The sequence below is a fragment of the Solanum tuberosum genome, unplaced genomic scaffold (genome assembly GCF_000226075.1).
Source record: "Solanum tuberosum cultivar DM 1-3 516 R44 unplaced genomic scaffold, SolTub_3.0 scf00150, whole genome shotgun sequence".
NCBI classification, from domain to species: domain Eukaryota; kingdom Viridiplantae; phylum Streptophyta; class Magnoliopsida; order Solanales; family Solanaceae; genus Solanum; species Solanum tuberosum.
This window is the reverse complement of record NW_006239073.1, coordinates 1,401,607-1,419,232: the sequence shown is the minus strand read 5'-3', so window position 1 is coordinate 1,419,232 and position 17,626 is coordinate 1,401,607. Positions and strand designations below refer to the sequence as shown.

General features: G+C 33.7%; 3 protein-coding genes across 3 annotated transcripts; all 3 read left to right on the top strand.

Annotated features, from left to right (window-relative positions):
- Positions 1–3,407: 3,407 nt before the first annotated feature.
- Positions 3,408–4,176, top strand: LOC102589565 (uncharacterized; the record flags this gene model as incomplete). Its single annotated transcript, XM_006352775.1, has 2 exons — positions 3,408–3,623; positions 3,812–4,176. Coding segments are annotated over 2 exons (378 nt in total), but the record flags the coding sequence as incomplete, so codon positions are not given.
- A 1,031-nt stretch (positions 4,177–5,207) lies between these two features.
- Positions 5,208–7,266, top strand: LOC102583978 (pectinesterase 4-like). The gene is made up of 2 exons (XM_006352759.2): positions 5,208–6,383; positions 6,467–7,266. Exons 1-2 carry the CDS (start codon positions 5,408–5,410, stop codon positions 7,165–7,167), a joined length of 1,677 nt encoding a protein of 558 aa, XP_006352821.1. The 5' UTR covers positions 5,208–5,407; the 3' UTR covers positions 7,168–7,266.
- A 6,759-nt stretch (positions 7,267–14,025) lies between these two features.
- On the top strand, positions 14,026–15,559 carry LOC107061584 (uncharacterized). The gene is made up of 2 exons (XM_015311085.1): positions 14,026–14,655; positions 14,851–15,559. Exons 1-2 carry the CDS (start codon positions 14,284–14,286, stop codon positions 14,938–14,940), a joined length of 462 nt encoding a protein of 153 aa, XP_015166571.1. The 5' UTR covers positions 14,026–14,283; the 3' UTR covers positions 14,941–15,559.
- The last annotated feature ends 2,067 nt before the right edge of the window (positions 15,560–17,626 follow it).

Here is a 17,626-nt window from a genome sequence, read left to right as displayed (position 1 = left end):
TTTTGGTTTCTCGTATTTTTTCGATATATAATTGAAAAAGTCATCCCCTTTATTTGAATTTCCTTTTTTTTTTCTCATCATATTTTCACTCATATAAGAATGAGTAAAAGATGTTTTTTGAAAAATCGGCTCACTCAAACCACTTTACGGAAGTTTGGTTGCGTAGATCTCGAAAATATACACAGGTTGAAAAAAAATAGCCTGAAACGGACAACCGAGGCCTGGGTTGAAAAAATAAATCGCCGGAAACGGACATTCAAGGCCCAAGTTATTGCCGTTTGAAGTTTCCCAAATTCACAGCTACCTTCAATCTCAAAGATGCTGAATTTTAAAATGATCGTATCTTTAGGCTCGAATGTCCGTTCGACGCAATTTTTTTTTTGATTCCTCGTTTTTTTCGATATCTATTTGAAAAAGTCATCTCCTTTATTTGAATTTCCTTTTTTTTTCTCATTATGTTTCTACTCATATAAGAATGAGTAAAAGACGTTTTATGAAAAATTGGCTCGCTCAAACTGCCTTACGGAAGTTTGGTTTCGTTGATCTCGAAAAATTACACAGGTTGAAAAAAAAATCGCCTGAAACAGATATCCGAGGCCCGAGTTATGGCCGTTTGAAGTTTCCCAAATTCACAGCTACCTTCAATCTCAAAGATGCTGAATTTTAAAATGATCGTATCTTTAGGCTCGAATGTCCGTTCGACGCAATTTTTTTTTTGATTCCTCGTTTTTTTCGATATCTATTTGAAAAAGTCATCCCCTTTATTCGAATTTCCTTTTTTTTTTCTCATCATGTTTCTACTCATATAAGAATGAGTAAAAGACGTTTTTTGAAATATCGGCTCGTTCAAATCGCCTTAACGGCAGTTTAGTTGCGTAAATCTCGAAAAAATACATAGGTTGAAAAAATAAATCGCCGGAAACGGACATCCGAGGCCCAAGTTATGGCCGTTTGAAGTTTCCCAAATTTACAGCTACCTTCAATCTTTAAGATGCTGAATTTTCAAATGATCGTATCTTTGGGCTCGAATGTCCGTTTGACGCAAAAAAAAATTTGATTGCTCGTATTTTTTTGAGATCTATTTGAAAAAGTCATCCCCTTTATTTGAATTTCCTTTTTTTTATATCATATTTCTACTCATATAAGAATGAGTAAAAGACGTTTTTTGAAATATCGGCTCGTTCAAATCGCCTTACGGCAGTTTAGTTGCGTAAATCTCGAAAAAATACATAGGTTGAAAAAATAAATCGCCGGAAACGGACATCCGAGGCCCAAGTTATGGCCGTTTGAAGTTTCCCAAATTCACAGCTACCTTCAATCTTTAAGATGCTGAATTTTCAAATGATCGTATCTTTGGGCTCGAATGTCCGTTTGACGCAATTTTTTGTATGAATCCTCGTATTTTTTCGAGATCTATTTGAAAAACTCATCCCTTTATTTGAATAATCGCCTCTCTCAAATCGCCTTATGGCAGTTTGGTTGCGTAGATCTCGAAAAAATACACAGATTGAAAAAATAAATTGCATGAAACGGACATCCGAGGCCCGAGTTATGGCTGTTTGAAGTTTCCAAATTCACAACTATCTTCAATCCTTAAGATGCTGAATTTTCAAATGATCGTATCTTTAGGCTCAAATGTCCGTTTGACGCAATTTTTTTTTTGATTCCTCGTATTTTTTTGATATCTATTTGGAAAAGTCATCCCCTTTGTTTGAATTTCTTTTTTTTTTCTCGTCATATTTCTATTCATATAAGAATGAGTAAAAGACGTTTCTTGAAAAATCAGATCGCTCAAACCACCTTACGGCAATTTGGTTGCGTTAATCTCGAAAAAATACATAAGTTGAAAAAAAATATTGCCTGAAACGGACATCCGAGGCCTGAGTTATGGCCGTTTGAAGTTTCCCAAATTTACAGCTACCTTTTATCTTTAAGATGCTGAATTTTCAAATAATCGTATCTTTGGGCTCGAATGTCCGTTTGACGCAATTTTTTTTGATCCCTCATATTTTTTCGAGATCTATTTGAAAATGTCATCCCCTTTATTTGAATTTCTTGTTTTTTACTCATCATATTTCTACTTATATAAGAATGAGTAAAAGACGTTTTTTGAAAAATCGGCTCGCTCAAACCATCTTATGGCAGTTTGATTGCTTAAATCTCGAAAATATACAAGGGTTGAAAAAAAAATTGCCTGAAACGGACATCCGAGGCTCGAGTTATGGCCGTTTGAAGTTTCCCAAATTCACAGCTACCTTCAATCTTTAAGATGCTGAATTTTCAAATAATCGTATCTCTGGGCTCGAATGTCCGTTTGACGCAATTTTTTTTTTTTGATTCCTCAAATTTTTTCGAGATCTATTTGAAAAAGTCATCCCCTCTATTTGAATTTTCTTTTATTTTCTCATCGTATTTCTACTCATATAAGAATGAGTAAAAGACGTTTTTTGTAAAATTGGCTTGCTCAAACCACCTTACGACAGTTTGGTTGCGTAGATCTCGAATAAATACACAGGTTGAAAAAAAAATGGCCTGAAACGGACATCCGAGGCCCGAGTTATGGCCGTTTGAAGTTTTCCAAATTCACAGCTACCTTCAATTTTTAAGATGTTGAATTTTCATATGATCGTATCTTTGGGCTCGGATGTCCGTTTGACGCAATTTTTTTTTTGATCCCTCGTATTTTTTCGAGATCTATTTGAAAAAGTCATCTCCTCTATTTGAATTTGCTTTTTTTTTTTCTCATCATATTTCTACTAATATAAGAATGAGTAAAAGACGTTTTTTGAAAAATCGGCTCGCTCAAACCGCCTTACGGCAATTTTGTTCCGTAGATCTCGAAAAAATACACAGGTTGAAAAATAAAATTGCCTGAAACGAACATCCGAGGCCCGAGTTATGGCTGTTTGGATTCCCCTATTTTTCATGTTTAATCATGAATTAGTGTCTAGTTTTAACCAAGTGAATGCAAAAGAACTTTAAATTAGTCTCGAGCTACTTGTTTGTTGATTAATAAATCGCCTCCATGAGACTATACCTCGCACTTGATATATAGTTTTCAAGTTCTTACTGCCTCAGGTGCCCATTTATCTATTTCCTTTACTTTGGGAAGCACCTGTTATAGCGCACTTTATGTTTTGAACTCCTAATTAATAAAATTGCAAGTGTTTTTCTCTTGAAAAGTATGTAAAATTATTATGACATGCAAGTTAAAGAAGTAGGGAATACTTTCATGATTTAGCATTTGTGGTCTCAACAATCACCCAAAATCAAAACTCCTGACGGGAAAAAGAAGAAAAGAGGGCTATCTTTAGGAATTTATACATGTTTAAATGAAGTACTTCCAGAATATAATTAGTTAGAGATCATTAAATCATGTAAGAAATCAATTGTTCAATTGTTGTTAGATATGCTTAACGTATTGTGGAAAAAATGATCTAATTGAATATTTTAGTTGCAACTTAGCATATTTTAGAGAACAGTTAATTGGATTGCATTTAGTTGAGTTCGTTTGTCATCACTCTGACTTGAAAATTTGGAACTTGCAGGTTCAACCAACTTTTCTGAACTTCTTCTTGAACGTTAAGGATGATTTGTACTTGCTGCAAATCGATGCTAAAAAGGCTAGTCGCATTGCCTTCTTGACTTCACCATTTATAAGAACCAGTATTTCTTTCCTCTTGGGCATGTTGATCATCATATTTGATAATACAATCAAGATTTATTTGGCTTTTCTAATCGAAATATGATATGTTTGATCAACAGATGAGAGAAGTTCCCCTGTTATGATGGGTTTTTTTTTTTTTTGCAGCTTGGGAATGGGTTGGCTTATGAAGCTGTCGGTGACACAAATGTCTTTCCTCATTTTTATGGCCCATCTCGGAGTTTCAGCCCACTACCACTAGATACAGTCATTAAAGGGGAGAAGCTAGTGGTGCCCGATGGAAAATTTGTATGCAGCATGCTCAGTTGAGCAATGGATTCATTTGTCATTGATCACGGATTTGGTATGAGGGATATAACAGACTGATAAATGCATGCCCGATGGAAATAGTTCCAGGTGTCCTTGCACTTAAGGGATTGTGTTTGTGTGCTATAACATTGACATACTATTTGAATCCAAACAGTTGTGGGATACTGAATGGGATTGATGATGTCATAAGTATTTGCTTTATTCGTCTCCTTTGTTCTTTTGTTTCATTTACTTCCTTTCTGTTGGTTGGTGACACTGAGAAAATATGCAATTTTGATAGCTGAAAAACAGGGTTGTGTTGGAATCGGGAAGTCACTGCCCTGCTGCAAGGGGTGGGCATTCGGTACTATTGGTTCGGTTTGAATGTATATACGAATACCAAACAGTAGTTTGTTTGGTTTGGGTTCGGCATCATATATATATATATATATATAAATAAATGTGGCATCATTCTCTTTTAAGTTTTTTCAATCATAATCTTGATCTGGAAGTGTGGCGAGCTCAACCAAGTCCTGATTTGAAAGCAGTTTTTTACCCTTCACTCGCGTAAACTGATGAAACTAAGTCGTTAAGCTGCATCAAATACTATCTCGTCGACCAATTCGGCAGTGGTGACAGACAAATCTGTTTTGATAGTTTAAAAAGTTGGATATATTTTGGTCCGAAATGAAATACCCTAGAACATAAAGTGAACTTGTCAAAAATCTGAAAGAAAAATATGACAACTATTAGCTGAGCAAGGCTCCTTAGCAAGCATATTCTCAATGTGTACTCGTGATTTGTATCCCTTTTATTTTTCATTGATACTACTCTTTTTTGGTTAAGACGGTTGCATTTTTAAGCTTAGCACAAATTTATCAAAATAAGCTATAAAAATTAATTACAAAATTGAAACACAGACTGCAATTTTCTTGCGAGAAGAACGAAGTGCAAATGAGTTTTATTAAATAAGTATTTCTCAGTGAAATTTAACAAAAAATGCAGAAAATAGTTATAACCAAAACATGGATAGGAGTAATCAACTACATATAAAAAGTTGTGTATCACGAACTAAATTACTACTCTATAAATTTATTGATGCTCTATTTTAAAAAAAAAATGAAATCCACTAATTCGGCGGTTCCTAATTAGTGGTTCACCATTATTCAATACAATGGATGGATGGCCACGAAGTGAATGGAGCACAATCGTCGGTACAATCATATTCTCTCTCTTCTATATAAAGCTGCTCATGACATGATGGTTAATTCATCCATCATCTTCTTCTTAATTATATATGCATGTTCAGTTTGTAGAAACGACTAGCTAGCGTAACCTATTAGAGGAATAACCTCTAACCGCGGGCGCCATTAGTTGTTTTTTATTTTTCTTTATTAATACATGCATGCATTTTGTCCCGGTGGAATATAAGAATTAATTAATTCGATATTTAAGATGGTGGGGAAAATAGTGGTTTCTTTGGTATCGTTGTTTCTTGTGGTGGGTGTCGTATTGGGAGTGGCGATCGTGGTGCACAAAGGGTCGGGACAAAATCCGAAAGTCCAAATGAAGGCATCGATTGTGGAGTTCTGTAAACCTGCGGAATTCGAAATAGCTTGTTTTAAGAGCCTTGATGCAGTGTCTAAGAACGATAGTGCTACGATGAAAGACTACCTGTTAGCTTCGTTGCAAGTGACAGGGGATGAAATAAAGAAATCTTTAGCGGTGGTGGAAAAGGGTAGTCCTATCGATAATAAAACAGATCCGTACAATCACATGGCAGTAGAGGATTGCAAAGAGTTGTTGCAATATGCGGTGGAGGAACTCCACGACTCCTACTCTATGGTTGGGGATACCGCATTGCATTCCCTTGGGGATCGTGTAAGCGAACTATTGAACTGGCTCGGTGCGGTCTACTCCTATCAAAGCATGTGTCTCGATGGTATAATCGATAAGCCTGATTACAAAGAAGCCTTAGAAAATGGCATGCGGAATGCAACCCAACTCACACACAATGCAATCAACATTGTAGCAAAGATTTCAACCGTCCTCCAAGCCTTCAACATCTCAAGCACCATAACTACATCAACATCTAGTCATCGTCGCCTCCTTGGTTACCCTACCTGGTTCCCTGTTGCCGACCGTAAGCTTTTAGCAGGAGGACGACATAGGGCAGCTCCTCATGCAGTGGTCGCCAAGGATGGCAGTGGTCAGTACAACACCGTCGCTGCTGCCCTCGCTGCCTATCCTAAAAACCATAGAGGCAAATACATAGTCTATGTCAAAGCTGGAATCTATGACGAGCATGTCATCATCTCTAAGAAGCAACCAAACGTCTTCATCTATGGCGATGGAGCAGGGAAAACCATTATCACTGGACATAGAAACTTTGGTATCATGAATATACCCACCCAAGACACTGCTACTTTTGGTAAGTATATTTATTTATATACTATTATGATCGATGATGATTAATTATTTATGTAATTAATTAATTCATTAAATGGCATGCAGCTGTTCTTGGCAATGGATTCGTTGCTAGGGGAATTACCTTCCGCAACACTGCTGGTCCACAAGGTCACCAAGCTGTGGCTCTTCGAATTAACGGTGATATGGCTGCTGTTTTTGACTGCAGCATTGAAGGTTATCAAGACACCTTGTACTATCAAAACCATCGCCAATTTTATCGCAATTGTGTCATATCTGGTACGATAGATTTCATCTTTGGAAGGGGGTCAGCAGTAATCCAAAATAGTTTGATCATAGCGAGGAGACCTTTGGACAGCCAGTTCAACACGATCACCGCTGATGGCAAAGAAATAGCGAACAAACCAGGTGGTTTGGTGTTCCAGAACTGCAGAATCGTTCCAGAAAGGGAATTGTTTGCAGATAGGTTCAAGCTGGCAACATACTTGGGCCGTCCCTGGAAGCCTTACGCAACGACTGTATTCATGGAGAGCGAATTGGGTGATTTCATCCGCCCAGAAGGTTGGATGATATGGCAAGGACAATCATTCGAGCGGACATGTAATTACTACGAGTTTGCCAACCGCGGACCGGGTGCAAACATCAATAACAGGAACAAGAGCTTCAAGAACTTCCGTCTTATTAACCCAGTTGAAGCTGTTCAATATACAGTCGACCGCTGGATTAATGGATATCTTTGGTTGAGGCACACTGGTGCACCTTTTTACCTTGGCCTTGGAGGAAGATAATTTCAAATATTACATGCCTATTGTTAAATATTCCACACACACATATACATATATATATATATATAGACGACCGGGAACATTATATTGATCATTCATTAATACTTTCTTTTTTTTTAATTTATTAATGCTGCATGCATGATTGTAATCTTCTTTATCTGTCTCAACTCATCAAACTATATATAGTGCTATATACTACCTATGCTATAATATAAACAATAATCAAAAACGGAAATCAACGAGATGATAGGAAAATGATTGCCTGGAATAATGTGTCAATATATACAAGAAATATATAATTTCTACACTTGTTTCCTGATTTAATGAGTTATGATGACAAGCTAAGAAGAGGCTTTCTGCAAGAATTAATGGGTGTGGATCGATGATGGAAAACAATGCAATGAAGAACTTAACTTCGATTGGAATTTGGAAATAAGGAGCTTTTCTTTCTTTTCATTGTCATTTAAGAGTTGTTGCATTATTAATGTCCATTGCCCAAGTAGGACGTAATTAAGCTTTAAGGTTTTCTCGAGACACCAAGTCTTATAATATTCCGTCCACTGGGAAGGCCAACTTTTGTTTTGTTATGCAGAGGTAGGTGGGGTTTGTGTTGGTTTTATTTGCCTTGACTTTCTTATCATAAATAAGTTGTTTTTAAGGAAAAGATTTAAGATTTGACTAGTCTTTTTCTTGTAGGAAAAAGCTTAGGACTCTATAAATATATGCTTGTCCATCTAACTTAATCATCATTCACAATGTAGTCCTATGGTTTTGAGAGTTAGTTTTGGCTATGAGAGAGAATTTGTGAACCTCCTTGTATTCCGAGTGAATTGGTTGATGTTATTTTTTCTTTATATTTTATACTTTCATATTTATAGTGGATTGCTCATCTCTTTTGTGGATGTAGGTTGATTGACTGAAATACGTTAAATCTTTCTGTCTTTTGGTATATTTCCCGTTTGCCTGCTTACTCATGGTCTTTCAAAGTTTGCTTTGCTAGCTTCCGCATTACACCTAATTATTTTGATCCTAACAGTTCGTGGATTCGGATGAACCCAATAGCTTTTCCGTACCCCCCTGTATTTTTGTACTAGAAAATTAAATATATTGGTACACTTGATTCAATTGGAAAGTGTATGCGCAGCTTTGTTATCAACACAAATCATTGTTGCATTAATTTGCGGTAAATTGAGTTCCTTCAACAATCTCCTCAACCAAATAGCATGATATGTACATGATGTCGCTGTCACATATTCAGCTTCACAAGTAGAGAGAGTAACCATTGATTGTTTCTTTGAACTTCAAGAAATAACACAATCACCCAAGGAAAACACAAAATCCGATGTATTTTTTTTGTCATCAACATCCCCGCATAATCAGTATCACAGTAGTCCAAGGTCAATCGTACCTTTTAGTTAATGAAGAATTCTTTTAGCGACCTTTAAGTGAGTGGAGGTAGGAGCTTCAATGAAGCGACTTACTACTCCTACCGCAAAGAGTATATTTGATCTCGTACATGTCAAGTACCTCAGACTTCCTATGAAACTTTTGAACATAGTGGAGTCCATCTTTTCTATATCATCAAACTTGACAATTTTGTTCCACTTTCCATTGGGATATTTACAGGATTACAATCAAACATGTTGAACTTCTTCAAAATCTCCTTTGTATAGCTTTCTTGAGATATGAAGATGTCTTCCTCCATTTGCTTCACTTCTTGGTCCAAAATATTATGACGTGAACCCTATGTCCGTCATCTCGAACTCAAGGGACATAGATTTCTTGAAAGCTTCAAACAGATGAGGTCATCAACAAAAAGACAAACAAGCAGAATATCTCTGTCAGTATGAACTTTAATGTAAAAAGTATATTCATGGAGACAACGAGTAAACCCATTCTCTTTAAAGTATTGGTCAATGCGACTATTCCAAGCTCGTGGAGCTTGCTTCAACCTATATAAGACTTTGCTTCAACATCAACGCCTTATCTTCATGATTTTTGAACACAAAGTTCAAAAATATAGATTTGACATCTAGTTGATCGATTTTCCACTTTATTTGTGTTGCCAATGAGATCAATAGACGGATCATCTCCATGCAAGCAACAGGTGCATAGACTTTCTTGTAGTCAATGTCGTGCATTTGTGTTTTTAAAATTAAACTTTCATCTTATTTAATTTAAAAATAAAATTGTCATTGTATGTACCTTAAAAATAAAATTTTCATCTTATTTAGCTTTAAAATAAGACTTTCATCTAATTTAGTTTAAAAATAAAACTTTCATCTTATTTAGCTTAGAAATAAAATTGTTATTTTAAGTTTATTAAAGCAAAAAAAAAATATTATTAAAGTTATCTACATTTTAATTAATTTATAAAATATAATTTTTAAGTGAGTAGTAAATTATTTAATTAAAAATATATAATTTAGTAGTTGAGTGAACATTTTAAGAGAAATCAAATATAAATAAACATAAGAATTAGGCAAAAAAAAATCAACTTATAATATATTCATAAATGAAAGTTGCATTTATAAAATGTAATGTTTTAATAGAAATATACTCTGGGATTACTTATGAATTGAAAGAGGCACGCTATTCATGATTAGTAAGATAGTGCCTCGATGGAATTAATACTTGGTGCAGGTCAGACTTTTACACAAGATGATCATTCGTGTGAACATGTGGTGTAGTTGCCATCACAGGAGCAACTATCTCCACTGATGCAGATCTGCTTACAGGAATATTTTAGGCTGCAAAGAATAGCTTCAGTTGGAGAGTTACCACTATGATATTTACATGTCGCTACACTAGATAATTTAATTTTTATGTAGGTGGATAGTGTTGTTTTTTAATTGATTTTATGGCAATTCTGGTGCCCTTTTACTTTGGGTGGATTTTGACGTTTAAGGCTTGATTTAAGAACTATTGTTTGGATTGTGGCACATATTTATTTTTAATGTAGAACATTTTATCTCCCACTTTAATAATCACCATGTTGGGCCGTGCGAAGCACGGGCTTTGGCCCTTCTAGTATATCTATATATAGTACTTTTGTGTGTCAAAAGGAAGAGTATGAGATATTACATTAAAATAACTTTTCTTCCTTTTTTATTTGCTGGATTTTCTTAAGAAAAATATATTCTTTGTTAGATTCTGGTTCCTTTGTTTTAGTACTAGAAGAACTTGTTGAATCTTGGGGATACACCTTAACTGGTGAAATATCCTTAAGGACAGTGCCATAGGCACGCCTCAAGCTAGCTGATTTATGTGATTTCCAATAGTTTTCCAATTAACAATCTTAAGGATATTTTAGTTATCATGGTTCACGGAAACGATTCACCTGCTATTGTTACTGATAATACCACCATTACCCCTATTGTGCCTTCACACAACTTTAGCAAATACTTTCCTGATGTTTCAAAAGTCGAAGTTTTTGGTGGACAGAATTTTAAGAGATGGCATGAACGAATTTTCTCTGCTCTTGACATGTATGGAGTGACGTCTGCGTTAACAGAATCAAAACCGAAGGAATCTGCTTCTAAGCAACTAAATCAGTGGATTTATGCAAATAAGGTATGTAAGCACACAATATTAAGTACTCTTTCTAATGAATTGTTTGATGTGTATTGTTCTGATAAGGAAGCAAAGGAGATTTGGGAATCTCTACTTGCTAAATATACTGCTGAAGATGTTACCTAACATTTCAATTCAAATGGCAGCAAAGACTAAGAGGAAAGAATATTTACTATTTACAAAAAAACTTAATTATGATTTTTTATCGTTATTTAAATGAAAGTTAATAATGGTATTATATAAACATATTATTTTCCTCTAAAGTTAATTTTTTAAGGAAAAAAAGCAAATTACGTTTGTTTAAAAAGAAAAAAGTATTTTAAAACAAACATTTTTTATTCATTAAATTTATATTTATAAGGAATAGAATATGTTTAAAAAGAAAAAAAATACTAAATTTATTAGGAAAAGAACTTTTTTGATCCTTAAGGAACACTTAAATATTTTTTAATCAAATAATTATCCACAAAATATTTTTGGATTAGATTATTAAGAAAAAGAATATTTTTAAACCAAATAATAATTTATCATTATTATTATTATTATTTTGAGAAAAAGATTTATGATAATTTTGAATGTATGTGATTTCATGAGAATTACCATATAAGAAATGTGAAGGCATAATACATAAATATGCCCTTTAACTTGGTCTCATTTCATATTTATACCCTCTAATTTTAGGTGTACACAAGTAGACACTTAAACTTGTAAATTGAACAAATAGACACAAACGTCCTACATGTCATCCTACATGAAAATTTGTGTCCTACGTGTATAGTGACACGTAGAACTCATGTGTCTATTTGTCCAATTTTATACAAGTGTAAGTGTCTATTTGTGCTCACTCAAAATTGAAGGGCATAAATATAAAATGAGATCAAGTTAAAGGGTATATTTATGTATTATGTCAAATATGAATAAGCAAGCACCACTCGGTCAACATGCTTGCATATTCACATTTCATACAAAAATGGGCACACTTCTATGGCTTATTATTCACATCTCAAACAAAATTGGGTCCACTTCTATTAATTTGCAATGAGAAACTTACATAAATATACAATAAATAAAAAATATTTACCATTTATAGCAGTAACATTTTTTTTCACTTGATCACTTTTAATACATTTATAATACACTTTTAATTCATATTACAAAGACACAATTTATAATTCACATATAATACAAGTTTTATTGATGGATAATACATTTATCACACATTTTAATACACTTAGGGGTCGTTTGGTAGAGTGTATTAGAAATATAGTGCATGCATTAGGTGTGTCTATTAGTAATACCTTGTTTGGTACACTGTTTTATGTCATATATAACTAATGCAAGCATTAGTTATACACTATATTGTGTATTACTAATACCAAGAAATTCTAGGTATTAGTAATACATAACACTTTAACACTTGCATTAGATTATATAATTACAAAACTACCCTCAAAGCCTATTAAAAAAATATTTTCCATAGTACTTGTTTTAGAAACTTTTCATCTACTTTGTACTTTGTCAATGGAAAGTCAAGACTGAGTTTCTTCTTCCTTCTGCTCAATCAAACATTGTTTGCTCATCTCCACAAGGTTAGTACTCTTATCTTTCATTATTATTTGATTTTTCTACCTCTATTTCACAATTTGGGTATAATTCTTTCTCTATCAAAATCAACATTGAGAGTTTGCCAACCATTTTGGAATGCAATCAAAGTGTTTTGTTAATTTTAATTTAGCAAATAGTTGTGAAAAAGTCATTCGTCCAAAGTTAATAGATCTGATGATGATATTTAGGTTTAGCTTGTTTTTTAATATTCTTTGAGTTCATCTATTTCACTCTTTATATGGTCGAAAATTATACATAGCTGCTTATTTAAAAGCTTTATATGTGTTCATTCTTATTTTTATGGCAAATATACATGTTATTATGGATCTTCATCCATTGTCAGGTATTGAATATATTATTCTTGTGGAGATATTGTTTCAGCAAGTTCTTGTTCTCCTTATTTGTCTTTTCATGGCTAGTTATGGTCATTCTCTAAGAAGACGATGTCGAAGCAGACGTGAGGTTAGGTATCGTATGAGTGTTCGAGTTTCGAAAATCATTTCTCACTTACACTATATCATAAATGATAATGGTAGTGTATGTATCGATAAGTTAAGAATGGATAGAAATGCCTTTCACACTTTAGTTCTCTTAACTAAGGATATTGGAGGTCTGACTGATAGTAAAAGTATGCCAAGCAGCGAAAAATTAGCAATATTTTTAAATATCTTAACTCATCATGAGAAAAATAGATCCATCAATGTTGATTATATTAGATCGAGATGGAGCGTAAGTCAGGCTTTCAATGAATGCTTGAGTGCTATTCTCAAACTAGCTCCATTGCTACTTGTTAATCCTAAATCGGTACTTGAGGATGAGATTGAAGATCAATGAAGATGGTTTGAGGTAGGTGAAATTGTTGTTTAGCATCTTTTAACTTATATACAAAATATGCAGTTTTAGAAAAATATTATATATTTTGAGATAACACTATAATTTATCTTAAAGGGTTGTTTAGGTGCACTAGACGGTACTTACATTCCCATTAGAGTTCCAATCCAACACAAACCAAGATATAGAACAAGAAAATGAGAAATAGCAACTAATGTTTTGGGAGTTTGTGATAGAAATCTCAATTTTACGTATGTGTTACCTGGATGGGAAGGTTCGGCTGCTGATGGTCGTGTATTACGAGATGTTATAGTACGAAGAAATGGTTTGAAAATTCATGAGGGTAGGCCTTTTATATGCTTTCAAGTTACATTATAGAAAGAATGCTACTAGTAACTAAATTATATGTTTATATTATAGGTAACTATTATTTGTGTGACGGAGGATATACGAATGGAAAAGGATTTCTTTCACCTTATCAAGGTTATAGATATTGGTTAAAGGATTGGCGCGGCGATAATCCATCACCTCGATGTAAAGAAGAGCTTTTCAACATAAGGCATGCTAGAGCTCGTAATGTAATTGAAAGGGCATTTGGTTTGTTAAAAGGGCGTTGGGGAATTCTTAGAAGTTCTTCATGGTACTCAGTTAAGGTTCATAACAGGATCATTAGTGCTTGTTGCTTGATTCATAATTTCATTCGTAGAGAGATGGAAGTGGATCCCTTAGACATTGATATAGAAGAACAAATGGAGTATCAACACGAGAATATTGATGTTGTTGAATCGTCAGAGGAGTGGACCACTTGGAGGGATGAGTTGGCTCAATCAATGTAGAATGCAAGATTTAACAATTGATATATTACTACATTTTGAACTATATTGCTACTTAGTAGCTATAGAACCTTTTTGGACTTCATTTGCTCTTTAGAACTGGCCTAGTATAAATTGTTTAACTGTCAGAAACTTCTGATTTTTTGTGACCTTAATTGCACACCCTTATGTACTTTTCACTTCTCTTTTGTTGTATGCTTTAGTTTATAGTGAATCTTATGATATTTGATTCTTCCTGATTTTTTGATAATCTGTCGCACAAGTTCTTACAGGCAAAATGAATGGTCAAACATCATCAAATAAGAAATCAAAAAAATCAAGCAACACAACACCTTCAACACGAAGGACATGGATTCCAGAAGAAGAACAAACTTTTTTAGACGGGCATAAAGAGTTGTATGCTAATGATTCCAGATGTGATAATGGAACCTTTAGACCAGGGCACTTGATGGAGTTAGAGCGTTATATACACAAATATCATCCTAGAAGTGAATTGAAAGGTGAACCACAAATCAAAAATAAAATGAGATATTGGAAAAGATGCTATGTAAGTATAGCTTTGTTGAAGACTCGAAGTGGTTTGGGATTTCAATATAGTGATGGAACTATAGTAGTTGACGATCCAAAACATTGGATTGACTTTATAAAGGTAATTAATATGTTTTTGTTATTTCATATGGTACTTTCCTTGTTAGTTACTTTAATTATTCATAGTTGATGTGCCTTTAAACTAGCGATCAAGTAAATTATTATTATCACATATACAGTAGCATCTAGCCTCTCTTTAGATCCTTTTACAATTAATTAATATTATATTGTTCTATTTTATTTTTTAATTTTCTAGATTGATCCACAAACCAAGAAAATGAATACTAAGAAATGGCCACTGTTTGAGGATTGGGAAGAAATCTTTGGTAAGGATAGAGCAACATGAGAGTTTGTTGAAGGGCCGCTAGATACTACTGAAGAAATTCAAAAGAGTCAAGCTCCACAACATTCTAATGACATGAGTTTGGGAAGAAGAAGAAGAAGAAGAAGAAGCCACTGGACAAGGTGGATTTGTTACAGCTGAAGATTTCACCGAACCTAGTTCATTTACTAGAGCTGAAAATGTCACTGGACCTAGCGTATTTAATGAAGGAGAAAAATGTTACTGGTTCTGAAAATGAACATGCTGGATCCCGAAAAAGTCATAAACAAGGTGAGTATGCTAAAAGATCATCTTCTAATGTTAATGAGAAAGAGAAAAGCAAGAAAAGGAAAAAAATAGTAGAGGATGATAGTGAGACATTTCTTAAGGGTAAGATGGGGGATCGTGATCGATCTGATGTTCGTGGTCAAGTTTATTCTATCCTTGAATCCCCTGCATTTGAGTTGTACACCACAGAGCAACGTATAAAAGCTGCAATGATTCTCTGTAAAGACGACAAAAAGATGAAATTATTTTTACGTATGGGTGAACATAATCGTCAGACAATGATGTGGATGGTTGTCCATGATAAACTTTGAAGTACGGTGAACTTGTGATATAAGTGGCTACACTAGTTTAGTAATGTTTGCTTGAAATCACTTCAAAGTATGACAACAGTGGCATTTTTTGACACCTCCGATTATTAATGTGCGCATGAGCATGTTAAATCTTTTTGTGTAACTAAGTTTTATCAAAATATCCCAACTCTTGTGTCAATGCTAAGTGCAGATGTAATTATATAGTTGTCATTACAGCTCTTCAAATTCTCGTGTAGCCATTTAATTTTGAGATTCTGAAATGCAATTATATAGCTGTTATGACAGTTCTTTAATATGTCTTATATTTCTCTGTCTGATCTCTATTTTTCATTGTTAATTTCTCTATGAGTTGATGAATGTGTGTGAATAATCTAGAATTGATCAGTGATAAGAGAGTGATCCATTGGAAGGCTAAAACGTCACGATTGCGTATTTATGTTTACATTGATCTCTGCTCAATTATATGGCTCATCTTTCCCAAGTCGTTACTGGCTCCAAATCACTACCTCTTAGGTTTTGCCTGGACTGATACACCATTGTGATGTGTGTGAAACTGCAATAAAGGCTCTTTTTGATTGTTTTTTTTTTTAAAAAAGCTACAGTACTAACAATTGATGCTTGATCACCCCTTTGGACATAAGATTCAGGCATGAGAGTACGGAAAACAGAGAGGTACTCATTCACCTGTTTTCGACAATTTCGTTCAACGGCAATGTGTGTAATTCTTTGTTTCTCAATCTCTTCGTCATTCTTCTTTGTTCTTGTTCTTCTTCTTCATGGTCTAGTTGTACTACTAGACATATTGGAGAGTCCAATTGTGCCTGCTGTTCTTGTTGATCTAGAATTGTAGAATTATGATCTAAAACAGATGAAGAATTTTAACCCCATGGATGAAATTCATTTTGGGAATCTACTAATAATGGAGCTGGCAAATTCCAATTTGAGTGGTCCTTCGTACTCTTGTGGTGCTGTTACATTTTGATTATTCGGAAGAAATTCATCAAATGCCTCATTATTGTAATAATCCCAAGGAACACGTTAATTTGAGCATGTGAAGTATTGCTTCAAATATGGGCAATACTGGCGGCGCTAATATATTATATATGGCAGGCGAGGAATGATGCAGTTTGGAATCAGAAGCATCAAGAACACAGATGATATTGCAGAAGATACAAATGGAAAGTAAAGTGAGAATCTTTGAAATACTAAAAAGGAAGCATAGGTGTAAAGATAGATACTGGATAGAGCAATTATATAAATAGAAAAGTGTAGGAATAGTTGATGGAATTGTATAGAATGGACTAGCTTGTTTCATTTCCATGCTTTTGATTTGCTGTAACTGGGTTCTATAAGTTTTGAGAATAAAATGTGTTCGTTCTTCCAAAAAAAAAAGTATTGCTTCAAAGTATGTTGCTGGTAAACTTTAGTTTGGGAAATATAGTGGCAAAAATGTGAAGAAGTTTGACATCTTCCTCTTTTTTTAAAAAAAATCTTATTTCAATATTGTAACAACTATTTAATTTTATATTTGAAAAAAAAAAAAGAATAGGAGTAAATAATGTTTTTTAGCAAAGAATTTTTTTTTGATGTTTTAGCAAAAACCTTTGTTGCAAAGGAAGTGTACAAAGAAATAAAGTGTGAAGGGTATTTTTGTAAACATACATTTTTTTAATAGAAATTATGCAAGATTTGTTATTTCTAATACATCAAACCAAATAGTGTATAAGAAATAATGCAGGCACAACTAATGCAAGTATTACTAATGCAAGCACTACTAATGCAAGCATTACTAATACACCTTATTTTGCATTGTTCTTATGCACTCTACCAAACGACCCCTTATAATATAATGTGTCAACTTCTTACCAAACAAGCATAATATATTTTTTAAAAACAGTTATAATACATATATATTGCATACTTAATTTACTTTTAATACATATTGCAGATTTTATATTGTATTGCTATAAATGATAATAAATAAAAAGTATCGCTAAAATTAGTAATTATTTATTAAAAGACTCCATTTGCAATTGTATTGCTTATAAATATTTACATAGTAAAAAACGTTGGGGCCACTTGTCCATTTACATTCCAATTTCTTTCATTTG